This window comes from Mytilus galloprovincialis, chromosome 8 (assembly GCF_965363235.1).
Source record: "Mytilus galloprovincialis chromosome 8, xbMytGall1.hap1.1, whole genome shotgun sequence".
In the NCBI taxonomy this organism is placed as follows: Eukaryota; Metazoa; Mollusca; class Bivalvia; order Mytilida; family Mytilidae; genus Mytilus; species Mytilus galloprovincialis.
The window spans coordinates 24402965-24420086 of NC_134845.1; the positions used below are offsets into that span (position 1 = coordinate 24402965).

At 31.1% G+C, this 17122-nt stretch overlaps 1 protein-coding gene across 1 annotated transcript; it reads left to right on the top strand.

The window, feature by feature from the left end:
- The first annotated feature begins 850 nt into the window (after positions 1-850).
- Positions 851-15182, top strand: LOC143085378 (glycine receptor subunit alpha-2-like). Its single transcript, XM_076261666.1, has 9 exons — positions 851-1014; positions 5704-5806; positions 6713-6777; positions 8146-8213; positions 8431-8651; positions 10061-10143; positions 11822-11953; positions 13635-14020; positions 14454-15182. Exons 2-9 carry the CDS (start codon positions 5733-5735, stop codon positions 14634-14636), a joined length of 1212 nt encoding a protein of 403 aa, XP_076117781.1. The 5' UTR covers positions 851-1014; positions 5704-5732; the 3' UTR covers positions 14637-15182.
- The last annotated feature ends 1940 nt before the right edge of the window (positions 15183-17122 follow it).

A 17122-nucleotide genomic window follows, 5' to 3' on the forward strand; every position in this document is an offset into this window, starting at 1 on the left:
TAAAAAATTGGATGTGAAATACCTGAACGTATAAGAATTAAAATTGAGAATGGAAATGGGGAATGTGCCAAAGAGACAACAACCCGACCATAGAAAAAAACAACAGCAGAAGGTCACCAACAGGTCTTCAATGTAGTGAGAAATTCCCGCACCCGGAGGCGTCCTTCAACTGGCCCCTAAACAAATATATACCAGTTCAGTGATAATGAACGCCATACTAATTTCCAAATTGTACACAAGAAACTAAAATTAAAATAATACAAGACTAACAAAGGCCAGAGGCTCCTGACTTGGGACAGGCGCAAAAATGCGGCGGGGTTAAACATGTTTGTAAGATCTCAACCCTCCCCCTATACCTCTAGCCAATATAGAAAAGTAAACGCATAACAATACGCACATTAAAATTCAGTTCAAGAAGTGTGCATGTTGAGCTATATTTACGAATGATGTCCTTATACCGATAATAAAATTTAGTAAATGTTTTGACTATTTTGTGATATCGAAAACCCTGGTGTAATAATTTTTCAGTAATACATAAATTTCTCTCGTTATGCATGTTGTTTTGAATTGTATAAACACTTCATTTACAAAATAATGACCGTTCTCTTTTCATGTAATAACTTTGATGACATAACATATTATTTATTATTAATAACACAACAGACTAGGTAATTGAGTAAGTGTGAGTAATGTTTGTACTTATCTCTAAAATGCAAATAGTCAGTTTAAAATAACGTATTGAATTATTGATGCATTTAAACATCCTACTCCTCCATCAATATTCCATTTGTACAAAATACCACAGCTGGCATTTGAAAGTATTCAATAACAAAGAGTTCATTAAAAAACTGTGTTTATTAATTTATAAACCTGATTAAAATGTATATGTATCGAGGATTGTTGATATGATGTTTATCATCAATTAATAAGCAGTATCGTTTACACAAACTCTGATATAAAGTGTTGTGTTCTGGAAATTTATCAATCAGCTCGTAGCTGTACAACACAGAACAAGTAAGTTGCTTTTAATATTATGCATTGTATCTTCTAATTCAAACAATCAAACCTAAATGTATCTATACATATTGGACGTTTCCTATGACTTAGCTACATGTAACATATACTTTAAATTTGATTTATAACTTCATATTTAGATCTTGACAATTTTTCATTTTAGAATTATAGTAAAGTTTTAGATCGAAAAATCAGTTGAAAAGAAAGATATGGTCCGGAACGAACTTCTTCTTCCAGCACTCTCGAAGACATAGGATTGGAACAGTAAACACACCTTTCGTAGTAAAACTAATATATACATATGATATTATTAATCTATATTTTCAACATCGTCTTTTAGAATAATTTCCTAAAGTGAAATTATACTTTCTAATTAATCAATAAGTAGGATGATGCATTTGGGTGGTTCAGTTTGATAACCAATTCTTATGTATTGTCATACAGGTATGAGGGTTGCACAGCTATTGTTGGACCCAGATGTGTCACATTATATACAACTAGTGGAGGGGGGCCTCGGTTACTGAGTGGTCAAAGTAGTTCAACTACTGTATAACTCGCCGGTCAACACTAAGGTTGTTAGTTCGAACATTGCCCGAAGCAATGCGCTCGACTCCAATTGACAAAGATTGTCATTTTGCCTGCCGGAAATCTGTAATTCTCTCCGACTTCCTCCACCATTAAGAATATTGACCACCACGAAATAGCGAACAGTGCTTCATGAAAGTGGCATGACACACTAATCAGTCAATTAATCAAATAGCGGAATTCCATTTCAATGGCTAACGTCCATTGCGTTTTAATGTCGATACCGAAGCGTTGTTATGTTATAGCCTTTTTTAATGCTACAACGTATAACTTTTTCGTAGAAGCTCGCAATTGCAAAATTAATAACTTGCAATAAAAGCTTGGCGATTCAAAGCTGATTATTTAGAAAATAGTGTTTGGCAAGCGTAATAAAAACAAACCAATCTTAAGATAAAGATAACAAATGTCATACAAATTTTGACTTTATTTGAAAAAATATGTTTGTTGTCTTTTATTGAAATCTTGGAAAGGCCGACAGTTTTGTCCTGTTGACATACATTGTGTACCCTTGAGTGATTTAATATAACTACCTGTCCTTTTTATCAGCCAGGTACACATGTATGTATCATTTTGTCTTTTCTTGTTTTTTGCACTAGAAGGGTTTGTCCTTTTCCTTCTGGATCTGTTTGATTCAAATAGTTATTTTAATAAATCGATGAAACGCATTACATATTAATTGTTAGATAATCAAACAATTGAAGAAATAGAACAAATGTCCTTACAATTGAAGAGTTGCTTTTCCGAAAATATGTTATATTTGTTTTGGATTTTTTATGTCATCTTTTTTATGTGTGAGTAGAAATACGTAAAAGGAGAGGTATAACACCTTGTAAGAGCCATAATAATTGTCAACGGCTACAATTTATATAAAACATTAAAACATAAAGCCAACTCCTATAGTAGTACATTGTAATAGTTTACCCTCTACAATAATTGAAATAATACAATGTGACCCCCTATTACTTTGTTTCCTTCACATAATCAGAAAAATACCATGACTATTAGACGAAGTCTACCTTGGAAAATGTCCAATGCTGACAAAGAAGTTGTTTACAAAACTCTTTTAATAGTTTACAAAGCATTACTATCTATCTGATTTTAACCCTAAGTTGTAAAATATAGATTGTTTCAATTATTGATTGTATATAAGTTGCAAAATATGATAAACTTTTTCAGAGCGTGAACAATTTATACAATATATAGGTTCTCCGAAATATGGGGTTGACCAGGGTAAAGGGTTGAAAATTTAGAACCCTGAACATTAAGTATTTAGGAAATGCAGCTTACATCCTTCAACAATTAGCAAAAGGTTTAACGAATACATGTATCTGCCTCTTTCTGACTGTTGCATTGCTTTTTATTGAATATGTGTCGCAGATTGATTTAAACATTCGTTGAGTAATCAATTAGTTCATATGTGCACAATTAAATATTAACAGACCATCCGATTATTTCATATTATTGTTAATAACTAATTCTTGTCAAATACGAAGGCTAATAATCAATATTGCGATAGTTTTTACTTAATTAAATGCGTACGTTAATTCATTGTACTGATAATGAATAAAACTTTGTTATGTTACAAACGCCGACCTAAACCTGTATATATTGAACAGTAAATCGCTTTTGAGTGGTCTACATATGCTAAAATACACCTTTCTTAAATTCTATACACCAATCAAAATAATCGTCTTCCTTTTTTTATCAACTATTAGACGGCTGCTGGCGTTAGTTTGAATCAATCGTTTATAACCTTGAAAATGTAACTCACAATCTGGTTAAGGATTTTTCTTTATACATGTGTATTCAAATCTTTTAGTAACGACAAACGAATGAATTATGGCAATTAGAATGTTTGATATGATAGCTGTACTTTTTCATAGACAACATTTATATTCGCCATGCAGATTCGGTTTATTGCAAATTTTATAGGAATTCCAATGGGGGCTACTTGTACTCTTCTTATTGTTGACCATTTTTGTATTGTTCGAATTGCAATTTAAAATCAAAACAGATCCATCGAAACATTACCTGATACAAATATGCATCGGAACTAATACAATCGAGAATGGCAATTGGGAATGTGTCAAAGAGACAACAATCCGACCATAGAACAGACAACAGCAGAAGGTCACCAACAGGTCTTCAATGCAGCGAGAAATTCCCGCACCCGGATGCGTCCTTCAGCTGACCCCTTAACAAATATATATACTAGTCATACTATGGTGACCTTCTGCTGTTGTCTGCTATATGGTCGGGTTGTTGTCTCTTTGGCACATTCCCCATTTCCATTCTCAATTTTATGGTATAACACTTTTGATATCAAGATGATATGTTGGCTCTTAATAATGACTATTTCAGTAAGATCACTCAGAAGATTAGTCCTGTTGAATGAATTTACTTAGTAATTAAAGCTTACTGATTGCAATTGCAATTGTTATCTATATATCATTTTGATTTCCTATTGTTGGTTATCCGTTTTATCGTTCCACTGGTACAATCGTATGGTGATAAATGTTTCGTAACTTGTTCGAATAGCTCGTGTATTTAATATCGTATTTAAATTAACGAAAAAAAACTATGTATTACGATAAATTATCAAATTAAGGTTTTTGACATTACAAACTTGTCAGCACTTTTACTAAATTTTATTTTCGATACTACATCATTCGTTTTAATAAATTTACGTGCAGACATCTTAAACGTGCAGCTATTTCATATTCCATCTTTAATGTTTCTATTCTACATCAAACATTTGAAAATGTTGTCATTCACGCAAAAAGCTAACTAAACCTTTAAAAAGACACATTTAAAAGTGATAATCATGTTAAAGATGGCAATACGTTTGAATTGATATTGATTCACTCAAAGCCTCTTTGCATCGAAAATAAACACATTTTATTGCTATTGCATGCTATGGGTAATATTCCTCGCGTGTAATTTATGATTGCGTGATAATAAACCGCTAACGGGAAACATTTTGGTCATTTTCATATGATGAGGAGATAATCTTTCATTCTCTTTCATTAAAAGGTCTGGAGCTGGCTCGTCATTAACTGCTAGAAGTCCTTGTCAATTTGTTTAGTTTATTCTGTTAATTCCGAATTCAATCGGTATTCCAAAGCATGCGGCTGCGACTCAGACTTTATAAAACATCACAAGTGTCTGAGCAAAAAGCTGATGAACCAGGGTTACATAAAACAATATCTTGTAATTTTTCTATAAACGATCATCGGACGATACCAAGACTTTGGGGATAAACATTTATTATTAATATCACAAATAATACACGATGGTCCTGAAGTATGTATTCTAAGTCTCATCTTAATAATTTGTGATAGTGTTCTTTTATTTGTCTTCATAGATAATCTTTCTTATTTTGTCTTTGTGAATAATCATTCTTATTGTATATTCTGTATTTGTGGTTATATCTGAAGGGTAATCGGGAAGGTTTAAAATCTAAAGAATAAAAAAACACTTTAACCCGAAACATTTTTAGACCTGTCCTAAGTCAGAAACATCTAGCCTTTGTTAGTCTTGTAATTTGTTTAAACAATTGTATGTTTCGGTGGGTTTTCTACATAAACAAATGGCTGTACCAAGTAAGGAATATAACAGTCCGTTTGATGTTTTTGAGCGTTTGATTTTACCTTTTGCTTAAGGACTTTCCGGTTAGAATTTTCCCCTGGGTTCAGTATTGTTGTTATTTTACTTTTTAGTGTTGCATCAATTTCGCTATTATTCACTATTGTTAAGCCGGTTGCGGGATTTTTCTCGACGCGTTGAAGACTTCAATGTGGCCTTGTGTTGTTCTTGGGTATTTGTTTAGGTTATGTCTCTTGAACAAATTTCCACGTATCCATACTGTTTCCATTTCCAATCCAATTTATGTATTCTACAATATTCAGAATAGGACACAGTTATTTATTTTTTCAAACGGTAGGTTTTAAAAATCAGCAAAAAGAGGGAAAATGCACACACTTTGGCAATGACACGCATGTAAGTTTTTTTTACATGTATCACTTTTACAAATTAAAAGTGAAAAATGGACCTTGAGAATATTAAAAAAAAAAAATTAAAATTAAATCTAACTTTCCTTTTCAGGTATTTTTTATGTTGTCATATTCTTAATAATGTTTATCTATGTGTACTTGCTTGGTTTGATAATAACCATAAGAGCGTACCAGCCAGTAAACAATACAGAAAGGTATTTATTGTTTTTGTCCTTAATTGTTGTATATGGATAAGATAAGATAAATTTATTTTATTAAAGTGTCACGTATTGATCTTACACAATAGTAAAATATTTACACAAGTACAATCACATAAAAAAAAAGATCAACACCCAGCCTTAAAAGACTTATGAGACACTATATGTTATTTGTTTGATTTTGTGTCTGATTGTTTGATATAAGTAAAACCTTTTCTAATTGTATATATTGTTTGCTTACTTATTTTTGAAATGTACAGAACAAGTTGTATACACATGGAGAATGAGTGAAGGACACAATGCTAATTGGTCGATATATTATAGTTACGTTTAAAAGTTATCAATTCTAGTTTCTGTAGCAGGAATAATTTTGGCATGTTTGGTGATTTAGTTTTCATATGAAGAAAAAAGAGGCAAAACATACTAAAGCACCTTTGAAAACTTGTTAGATGATTAAAGGCAAACCTGAAATTTGTATCTTCGATTCCCATTTTTATAGAAAAAGCTCTGTTGAATGAGATGGTGAAGTCCGTCTTTCAACTAAGCATGGGAAATAGTAGTGTAAAGCGAAAAAAAATCAAAAGTCTATTAAAATGTTGCTGCAAAATTGCATCCCTTATCTCGTAAAGTTTTGTTTTGAACAGACCCTCATCGTTTTTTTTTACTAGATGTAAGTCATGATATGAGTATGGCTTGCTTATATTTTTGGTACCCTTTAGTTCAATTTTGATATGATAGTTGCGTTCAATATAGTCACCAACATTAAGATTATTTGTGAGAGAAGGACATCATTTATATAGCGAAATGTCAAAGGGTAGAATTTAACCAAAAACTGTACTTGATGCTTAATATACAGATGTGTTTTTTCTCTGATAACCAAACATGTAGTCTATTTTTATTTAGAGATTTGGTATTAAAAGAACTCTTGAAGAATTATAATTCTGCTGTTCCACCAAATTATAATAACGGTGAGTTTCTCTTACTTCTAAGTGTACAGTTTCCAAAAACTTAAGTTGAGGAAAATAGTACAAATCATTAAATGGTTTTAGATGTTATTTCAATTAAAATACAGTAGATTATGATAATAACATAAATACCATAACGAACATTGCTAGGACTAAGCCATTACATATTGACAAGCAATGTTATTAATATAAAGAGTTTGGACACAATAGCTTTTAATTTTACTGAATCAGATCTTAAATACTCAATGATAATTAAAGTTTATATACAATTATACAAAAATCTAACAATTCTTAGTACAGTAATTGCGTGCATAAGCTGCTTGTCTTTTGTCTTTAACATAATTTATGTTTAAACAAGCAACAAATACAAATCAAATTAGTATTCCAGGTTCATATATTGTAATAACAAGTTTTCATGACAACCATTGACAATTAGCAAATGTCATTTATATATCGAAGTGCTTTACGGATATTATGATGGATTACTGTTCAATTTGTCCGCATATCTATACGGATCACGGACATAATTTGAATTACCCATAGGATTTCTTTCTATCGACCAACCTATATATTCATATATATGTATCCGTTATTTTATTTTTTGAAATGTTAGTGTGTGCAAGGGAAAAAAATTCGTTCACTAAGATCGAGACTATTTGTTTTAAAACCACAAGTATTAATATTTACTTTGTAAATCAAAGTGACGATTATGATAATTTGTTCGAATACAAATTACATTTTTTAAGTCACTAAAATCATATTTTGTTTTATCAATAAGGTGATTTTTTTTTTGAAACACAAAGTATTCCTGTCTTTTTAAATAGCATCATTGATTTGAAGTTTAAATGATGCAATATGTGACATAACTGTGAAATACAAACTTTAGTTTCGCAAGGGGGTACAGAACAGCCAAGGGAGTTAACTCTTAAAAATCAAATGATTTTTAACCAAATACTGTTAGTTTGGAGAAATCAAGCTTTTTAACGATCAAAATTAGTGTTTTGTCAATAAGATTAACGTTACCAATTTTCCTGCACCAGATGCGCATTTCGAAAATACATGTCTCTTCAGTGATGCTCGTGGCCAAAAATATTTGAAATCCAAAGCTTATATAAAAGATGAAGCCCTATAATCCAAAATGTCCAACAGGTATAGCCAAATCCGTGAAAGGAATCAGAGCTTTGCATGAGAGAGATAAAACTGCAGCGTTATATAACCGGTTCAAATTTCTAGAAATTTTTATACTTTTGTAAACAGGTCAAAGTAAATCTTTTGTCAAAACTTTATAAAAATTAAACTAGTCAAATCTATTTTAGGCAAAATTTTGGAAACCCCCTAAAATATGCAAATATTTTCCTTTATTCATTTCAGATGAACAATTGAGAGTTGAAATACAAGTTTACATTTTGAGCATCGATTCCATCAGTGATTCATCTAAGGTATGTTTTTCAAGTTTGATTTTAATCAATAATAGGCAATTTCTTAAAAAAAATTTACATTTTCTTGCTTTTTAATACCTTTAATGATTCGATAATTAAGACAAAACTTTTAATTAATAAACCCTTTTTTCATTAAAAAAACTTCATTTTGATTAAAATTTGGATTGTTTTTAAATTTGTTTTTATTTACGAGTAACTGTAATTTATTTATTTATAGGATTTTGGTTTAAGCTTTTTTCTGCGACAAAGATGGAATGATTCTCGTCTGATACATGATCCGAGACTAGGCACATTTCAACTAAGCAAAAAATCCATGAATAAAGTATGGGTACCAGAATTGTTTATTCTAAATGAAAAACGTGCAGCCCTTCACAGAGTATCTACGCCCGATAAGCTATTGCATATCAAACCTGATGGACTAATGTATTACAGCACCAGGTACCCTTTTATATAAAATGTTTCAATAATATTGTAATTACTACCATAAGGTAGCCAGTATATATCTATATGTAACACTCAGAAACTTGTCCATCCCCTCAAACATGTCCGATATATCTAAACTTGTTCATATGACGTCAATGAACTGCAAACTATGTCTAGGTAATAAAGTGTGCCAAAAACATGTTGAACTTCTGGTTTTTGAACGCCCAATTGTGTTTAATTTTACTAACCAGGCCAAACGTAAGATCTCATTTTGAAAATGCGCAGAAAATACTTCTGCACGAAGTAGGTATTGCAATACCTTCATACAATATTAAGACATTTAGGCATCATCCGAGAATATTAGTACAGTAACTTCACGATGTACAAAACTAATAAAATGCACTGTTTATGTTTGTTTCAAAATGCGCATGACATATTTACCACCAGGCATTAATTAATCAACAGGCCATAGTAAATAATGTGTTATAATGTATTAACAATATGAATAACCGGTGTTGGATAAATCAATGCTAATAAATGACATCGTGTTTAACAGTGAAGCACCAGGAAAACTAGTTTTTTATTGTGAAAAACCTCTATTTAAACTATAAAATAATGATAATTATATTGTAAACATATTAAAAACAAGCGCTGAAACTAACAATAACTTTTTATTGTGCGATTCTTTTGTCACCTGGTGTATGTTTAAATGAAAGCATAAGTCACTATGCACAGTGAAGCATTTATTTGACATTAGTCTTTACTGATTACTACTCCTTTCCTCCTTATTTCTAAAGGTTTGTGTTTTAAGAATCAACCGAAACCAAAGTCTTTTATCGTAACCAATGTCGTAACGTATTTGACTTATTAATAAGTGCTATTTGCACTTGGGGGTTTTGAGACATTCAGACGTTTTCATTAGGACATATTTTAGCAAATAACAATTATCAGACACGTTTAGGCGATTTATGATTTAAAGGACACGTTAATGCGAGATAGACCCGTTTTGAGGAATGGATACGTTTGGAAGTGTTACATATATAACACATAGCTGAGTGGGTGATAAAGCAGATTGCTACTCCTTGAAAAAATTTACAACCAAGTCGAACCCGTCAATTACTGTTTCTACAATAACCGTAATCTAATTTTTGTGTATATGCATTACTTTCTTATAATAAAAACGTTTACGAAAACCTCAGTTGGAGGTCGCTCGGTATTGGTAGTTCTTGAATGGCTTTGCTATGATGAACGAAAATAATGCATTTATATAAATATTGTGAGTAGCACATATGAAAGAATAAACAAGAATCGATAAATATAAATAAAGAAAAGAAAATATTAAAAATTATATTGACGACAGTAAGTCATATTCACTCCAAGATACAAACGGTAGCTATATATAAGACTGTAATATATCTTTATAGAATATCTGGAACATTCTCTTGTGATGTAAATCTGTTGAGATATCCTCTGGACCATCAAATGTGTCCTTTAACAATTGAAAGTTGTGAGTATACATTTGTATATCAAAATGTTATTGGTGTAATATTTGAGAAGACACAGACATCGTTTGCATTACCGACTGTTAACGAATTTGATGTTGTGTTAGGGTTAGATAAATGAGAGTCAATTATCAGTCCGCTTTTGCATATATACTTTACATGAGTAGCATGACAGGTTTCAGCTGTGGAGTAGGATATTCTCACCTATATGAACACTTGAGATCACAACCGGTTTTCGGAGGGGTTTGTGTTACTCATACTTTAGTTTTATGTATTGTGTTTTGTTTATTTTGTTTGTGATTTTGTCGTTTTTTTAATTCATGTCATGTCATTGTAACGTCTTTTTTGGGATCATTAGTTTAATCATCCATTCGGCGTCTTTTCATCTCTTGATAGAATGATATATTTCATAATCTTCAGTGTGAAAAAAATTCTACATAATGTCTTTACTCGTTGCAATCAAGCAAACATCTTAGTAATACCGGTAAGTAACATTTAGTTCTAAGAATTTCTCAATTCCAAATTAAATTTCAAATTTTGACTTGGACTTTTTTTCAGTTAAAACTATATTTTTTCCTATTTCTAATTCTAAGATTTCTTAGTTAAAGATTAGATTTCTTCCTTCAAACTTTTCTTTTTTTCGCAAAGAAATGTTCATTGTACATAATGCAATTACGTAAATTGAAATATGACCAATTCTATGAAAAAGACGTAACTATACAATTGCTACTAGATTATATAGGCAACACAGTACTGAGTACCATTTCATTTGATATCCTAAATACATCGTATGAGATTAATTCAATATATGAGGTTGCTGGTACAATGTATGCAAACTTTTAAGTCTCGTATCTTTGATGTGTTTATTTTAAACTTGTGATAGTTATAATTGGTAGCTTTTTGTTTACATAAACTTCATTAATAAGAGTAAAATCACAAAAATACCGACTTCCGAGGAAAATTCAATACGAAAAATTCCCAAACAAATGACCAAATCATAAGCTCAAACACATCAAGTATGTGGAAATAAACTGTCATATTCTTGACTTAGAACAGGCATTTTCGTCTATATAAAAAATGGTGGATTGAGCTCGGTTTACCGCTAGCAAAATTGATCCTTGTCTGAAATCAGTCATAATGTATCCCTTTTTTATCATCTCTACGACGGATATGTTTCAATTATCGTAACATTACTACAACACTGAAAGTGACCTTCGGAAATAGACTTATCACCGTTTTTATATTAACAGAAGCAACACTAGGGTTGCAACATTTGGAGCAGGATCTGCTTTCACTGCCGTAGTTCTTGTTGCTCAGACTATGGGTTTCTTTATTGTTTTCTGTGCACCATTCATCTGTTGACATCTTTTCATTTTATAGCACAGTTGATTTTCGACTGGTGAGTTTGAAAAAGCATTGTTTTATTTTTGTTTTTAGAAATTGTCTCAAAATCATTTGGAAAGGAAAAGTGTAGGTTGAATGAAAATGAGATTAAGCTAACGTGATATATTAGAAACCTAACAATATTCAAACAGAAGCATTTTTATTGAATTTTTTGGCTGAAAGTATTACAATGTGGTTAATAAAGACAATTTGTTTCTAATCAGCAATTTGTTGATGATAACAGCTTGTTATTAGTATCACCAATGACACCTTTAGTACTTATCTGTTTTCCTATTACAGATGGATATACTTCAGAGACTCTAGATTTACAATGGTATAAAGAACCAGTAGAAAAGAAAGACGACATAATTTTGTCTCAGTTCAGCCTTGGTTGTGAGAAAACAATTAAATGTGATAAAGTATATGCAGGATGTAAGGTTCATACGAAAAAATATGTTTTCAAACTCATATATTTTAGCGTGTTCAGGTCTGTTGATTATTTAGATAAATTCGAGCAATCCCATATATCGAACACATTTGCAATATAAATTGAAAGTCTATTTAGCTATTCAACAAGGTTTAAACAACCATTTATGCGTAAAATGCGTGTACCATGTCGGCAATATGAAAGTTGTTTTCCATTCATTCCGTTTGTTTGAAAATGTCTTCAAGTAACATTCGATGTTGTCTGTTTTTATTAACTTTCCCTTTTTTAATTCATTTCGTGGTTCGGTATTTTTGTTTTAAATAAAATACGTGTTTGATATCTAGAATATGGATGAATTTGTGAGAACACACTTATATTTTAAGTAATGCATTTCCATTATCAAAACTGTATGTTAGAAGTTTGCTCTTCATGAACGTTTTAAAATTATAACAAAAATACTTGAAATTAAAACAGACAATACCCACCACAACCGAGAACATAGGCGTTACAAAAATAAACAACAGCACGTGTTGTAAGTTTAGTAGCTATAAGCGGTTAGATGAATCAGTTTAACGTTCGGGAACACATTTCCGTTTTTCAAGTCGTAAACGCGCATAATTTGGGAAGAAGGATAAACTCATACGTTACATTTAAAAAATATGTTAAATTTTATTGCAGAAATCATTTAGTGACTTTTTACGACTATAATATTATCATAATATTACGCCGAGTTAAAAACGAAAACAACTCCGTTTTCGTCATAATATCAGTAGTTGAACTAATGGCTGTCGCCATTCGCATAATGTATACATTTAGAGAACACTAAACCGTTAAAAAGACAATCATTAAATGAGGTAAACCAACTTTGAAATTGATCGAATATTAAATTATATACATTGGATAAAGGTGCAAGCTTTTGGATAATACCAAAAAAATAAAATCACAAACATACCGAACTACGAGGAAGATTTAAAACAGAGATTGTTTACCAAATGAAATGGCAAAATCAAAAGATAAGACACATCAAACGAATGGACAACAACTGTCATATTCCTGACTTGGTACAGGCATTTTCGTGTGTAGAAAATGGTGGATTAAACCTGGTTTTATAGCTACATAACCATCCCCCCACACACCCACTTGTATGACAAAACAAAATACTATGCGAAGAGAGACTGAAAATAACACACATAAAAGGATGGATAGAACACTAACAAAAAGAATTTGTCTTGTATCCGTATAGATACTCTTCATAATTACCATGGCAATCAAACATTCAATGATGCAATAAACAGTATTTACGTTTTCTTTGTATTTACATGTATAGTGTTTAAATAAAATCCCTTGACTGTTGATAATCATCGTTTTTTTAATGCAAGTATGTAAATAAAATATATACGAGAAGCTGCGTTGTACACATGAATGAAAAGATAATTACGATACACCAAAAGTCATCTAGAGGGTAACATACAGTCTTCAACATTTCCTAAAATTCAAACAATAACAACTTTAAACACTATAAAAATTAACATTCATGGATCATGTGAGTACACGTGTAAACTTTAACTGTGGTGAAGCATTGTTTTGTAAGTTAATTTGATATTATAACCTTACTGTTAAATGAATGACAAGCCTTTACCAGATGCAAAATTGTTATTTAATTTCAATTTTAGTATTATTTTACAGTGAAGTTTTCATGTGTTCAAATGAACATTAAACTGGATCGTCTGTACGATTACTACCTGATTCAGACATATATACCAACAACTCTGATCGTTATCCTGTCATGGGTTTCTTTTTGGATCAGCATTGACGCTACTCCTGCAAGGATATCACTGGGACTACTTACAGTCCTCACCATGACGACACAGAATACTGGATTACCACAAGTTTCATATTTCAAAGCAATTGATGTTTGGATGGTTTCTTGTATGTTCTTTGTGTTTGCAGCATTGATTGAGTTTGCTTATGTTAATGTTTTGTCAAGAGTGCGATTGCGCAGGCAAACATCTGTGGCAGACAATGGTGGTTATGATAATGATCAAAGTCCAAGAAAAAGAGTCCCGTCAAAGGTAAAGTGAACTGTAGAACCTTAATACATGTAATGATAAAACAAAATTTTACAATTACATTAAATGCCCATTTATGAATTAAACTTTCTCCTTTTGATCAAAATATACATATACCCTACACCATGTACACCATATGGTCATATGTTTTGCGATTAAATAATGCATTTTATATGTCTACTAATTATATATGAATGATGTCCTTTTGTTTTGGTTTCGTTGACATGTACCCCACATATGTTTTAAAAATTGACATCGATTTCGAATTCTCTGTAAGATTTGTAAAACAATATCCTTGTTGAGTAGCATTCTTAACTCATAGACTGATAGCTGTTTTCAAGCTGTCTTATCATAACTATCATATTACGTTTTGTGACACTTGCCTTACTTGTCCTTTAATTAGTTCTAAATAAGCATATTTTTGTTATATTTTTAGAACGAATATCATGGATGCAGGTTCAACATATGCTTTCAGAATATGGCAAATAGAGAAAAAGCTCGGAACGTGGACAGAATATCACGAATTATGTTTCCTTTATTTTTTATATTGTTTAATTTGGTTTACTGGATTGTTTACCTGTTTGTCTTAAAAACTAAAGCAGACATACAGCCATGTTAAAAGATAAGAATGTTATTTTAAATTGTATAATTCAATTTACTTCATTTGCAATTTTTCTAACATAATGTATGCCCTTGTGCAATTGTATACTGTATTTAATAATACAATAATATCATGATTATTATAAAATATTATTGTGCCAGAATGTTAACTGTTTGTTCACATAGTTATACACAACTTGTCAAATCATGTACAATAATTAAGATAAAACAAATACACAATATTGTATATATATATATATATATATTATTAACTGTTTAAAACTATTAATGTAAAATCATTCACAAATAACGAATAAAAAAGAAACAACGTCGTTAAAATTCGAGCTGGTGTTTAGAATATTTTAAAACAAAAATAATATATTCCCCGGAATTGTTTGACATAAGAAGACAACAAGATTCCGTAAGCGGCTTATCTGGATGTGGTGTCAAGTAAATGTTGTTTAAAATTATGTTGGGCTAAAAAATATAAATTTTGTATGTCATGTTTAATCACTAAGTCTTATTTAAATCAAAGTTTGCAGTTTCATAAAAAATGTTTACACTTTTCAGTTTGATTTAACCTACGTTTACAATCAAAGTAGTATATGCGTTGTTATTAAGGAATTACACGACGACTTCGTGTCTTATTGTACACCAAGGTAGATAAATCGTATTGCCATAAAAAAATCTATAATATACACAGTTTAATTGGTATAATGGGACATTGTATTAAAAGATCAGTTCATCAAACAACATAGCTCGATAAAACAAATAAAACACTTTAACCATATAAATCACTACATCAAAATGTGAATGTCATTTGCAACTGTTATATGACAAAATGGACTCGGCTTTAATTTGACAGAACGGTTGGTTTCATCTAAGGACCCGTTTAGACAAATATGTTTTGGCAATAACAGGTATGCTTTTAACATTTGAGAATTTCTATCTTTTTCTTGTACAAAATTGAACTTTGGTGCAATTTCTCTTGATCAATATCATTTTGCCTGCACCTTGATTGTTAAATGAATGTACAGTTTTAACATTTTCATAATTACATCAATACTTTGAAAAAACAATTAAAAAAATAATTTTTAAATTGTAGTTTCCTGTCGTCATTTCCACATAATAATTATAATTGTGGAGAATTTGGTATTGCTTACAGATCGTCATTAAGCGGCAAAGATATATACCCAAGATATTGGCGAGATGGATAGAGGGACGGTTGGGATTTTACAAAACGAGTTTAAACCCGCAGCATTTTTGTGCCTGTCCCAAATAAGGAACCTCTGGCCTTTGTTAGTCTTTTTTTTTTTTAGTTCATTTATATGTTTTTGAGTTAATAAGTATGACGTCCATTTTCACTGACCTAGTACACAATTTTATTAAAAAGCCAGCTGAGGACCAACTCCAGGTGCGAGATTTTCACGCTGCGTTGAATTGGTGGCCATCAACTATTGACTTCTCTTTGGTTGGGTTTGTTGTCTCTTTGCCATATTAAGTAGTATTCCCAATTTCCATTCTCAATTGTATTCAACATTTACTATTTCAACTAAGATATTAATGACCACATTAATGCCATGGTAAATACCGAAAGGTCTAACAAGTGCGCGAAACACTAGAAATAAAAACTAAACAGAGACGACACAAAACCCACAAAAAAACTAGAGGAGATATTAGGTGCTCCCGAAGGTTAAGCATATCCTGCCGCATTAGTAGTACATGCACCAATACAAATCTAGGAATAAGTCTCATAAGATGATACTGAAACCGAGATAAATATAAAGGAGTTTTAGTAACAAAATTTGAACATATAAGTGCTCATTGATTTTCCATAACATTATATACACATGGAAATTTTCATATACAGAAGCTGTTGGTTAGTTGCTACATAAATTGAAAATTTCACAATTGGAAAGCTGAAATTATCACTTAGTCGTTGAGTTTTGTTCGCAACCGATCATCACTGTCAATTTTCTAAATTTAATCAAAAATTTGTTGTTAACTAGTGTCTCAAGTAAGTGGAGGGTTTTGGGGGCTAGCAAACAAATTTCACCACGTTCCTTTCCATAAAAAGTAAAATCACATTAATACTGATCAAGAACTATGAGAATTCAAAACGAAAAGTCCCTAATCAAATGGCTAAATCAAAATCTCAAACACATTAAACGAATGGATAACAACTGTCATAATCCTGACTTGGTACAGGCATTTTCATATGTAGAAAATGGTGGATTGAACCTGGTTTCATAGCTAGTGAAACCTCTCACTTGTATGACAGTCGCATCAAATTCCTTAATTTTAACAACAATGCGTGAAAAAACAAACAGACATGAAAGGTTAAAATGTCAAAAATAAAGCAGTCAACGTTGTGTTAAAATCTTAATCAATTCAAAAACATACACATATGTAACAAAAAGGAACAAAATGGCTATAAATACCAAGCATATGAAGCAAAAATTCAGAAGAATTCAAAAATGTAACATAGTACAATAACACAATTAC

What these genes read in the sequence shown, in the direction of transcription:
- LOC143085378 (XM_076261666.1), top strand. Translation starts at nt 5,733, where the DNA reads ATGTTTATCTATGTGTACTTGCTTGGTTTGATAATAACCATAAGAGCG. An exon ending in TCCTTTAACAATTGAAAGTT is followed by an intron (nt 10,144 to 11,821) that starts GTGAGTATACAT and finishes TTCCTATTACAG; the next exon opens with ATGGATATACTTCAGAGACT. An exon ending in TGATAAAGTATATGCAGGAT is followed by an intron (nt 11,954 to 13,634) that starts GTAAGGTTCATA and finishes ATTATTTTACAG; the next exon opens with TGAAGTTTTCATGTGTTCAA.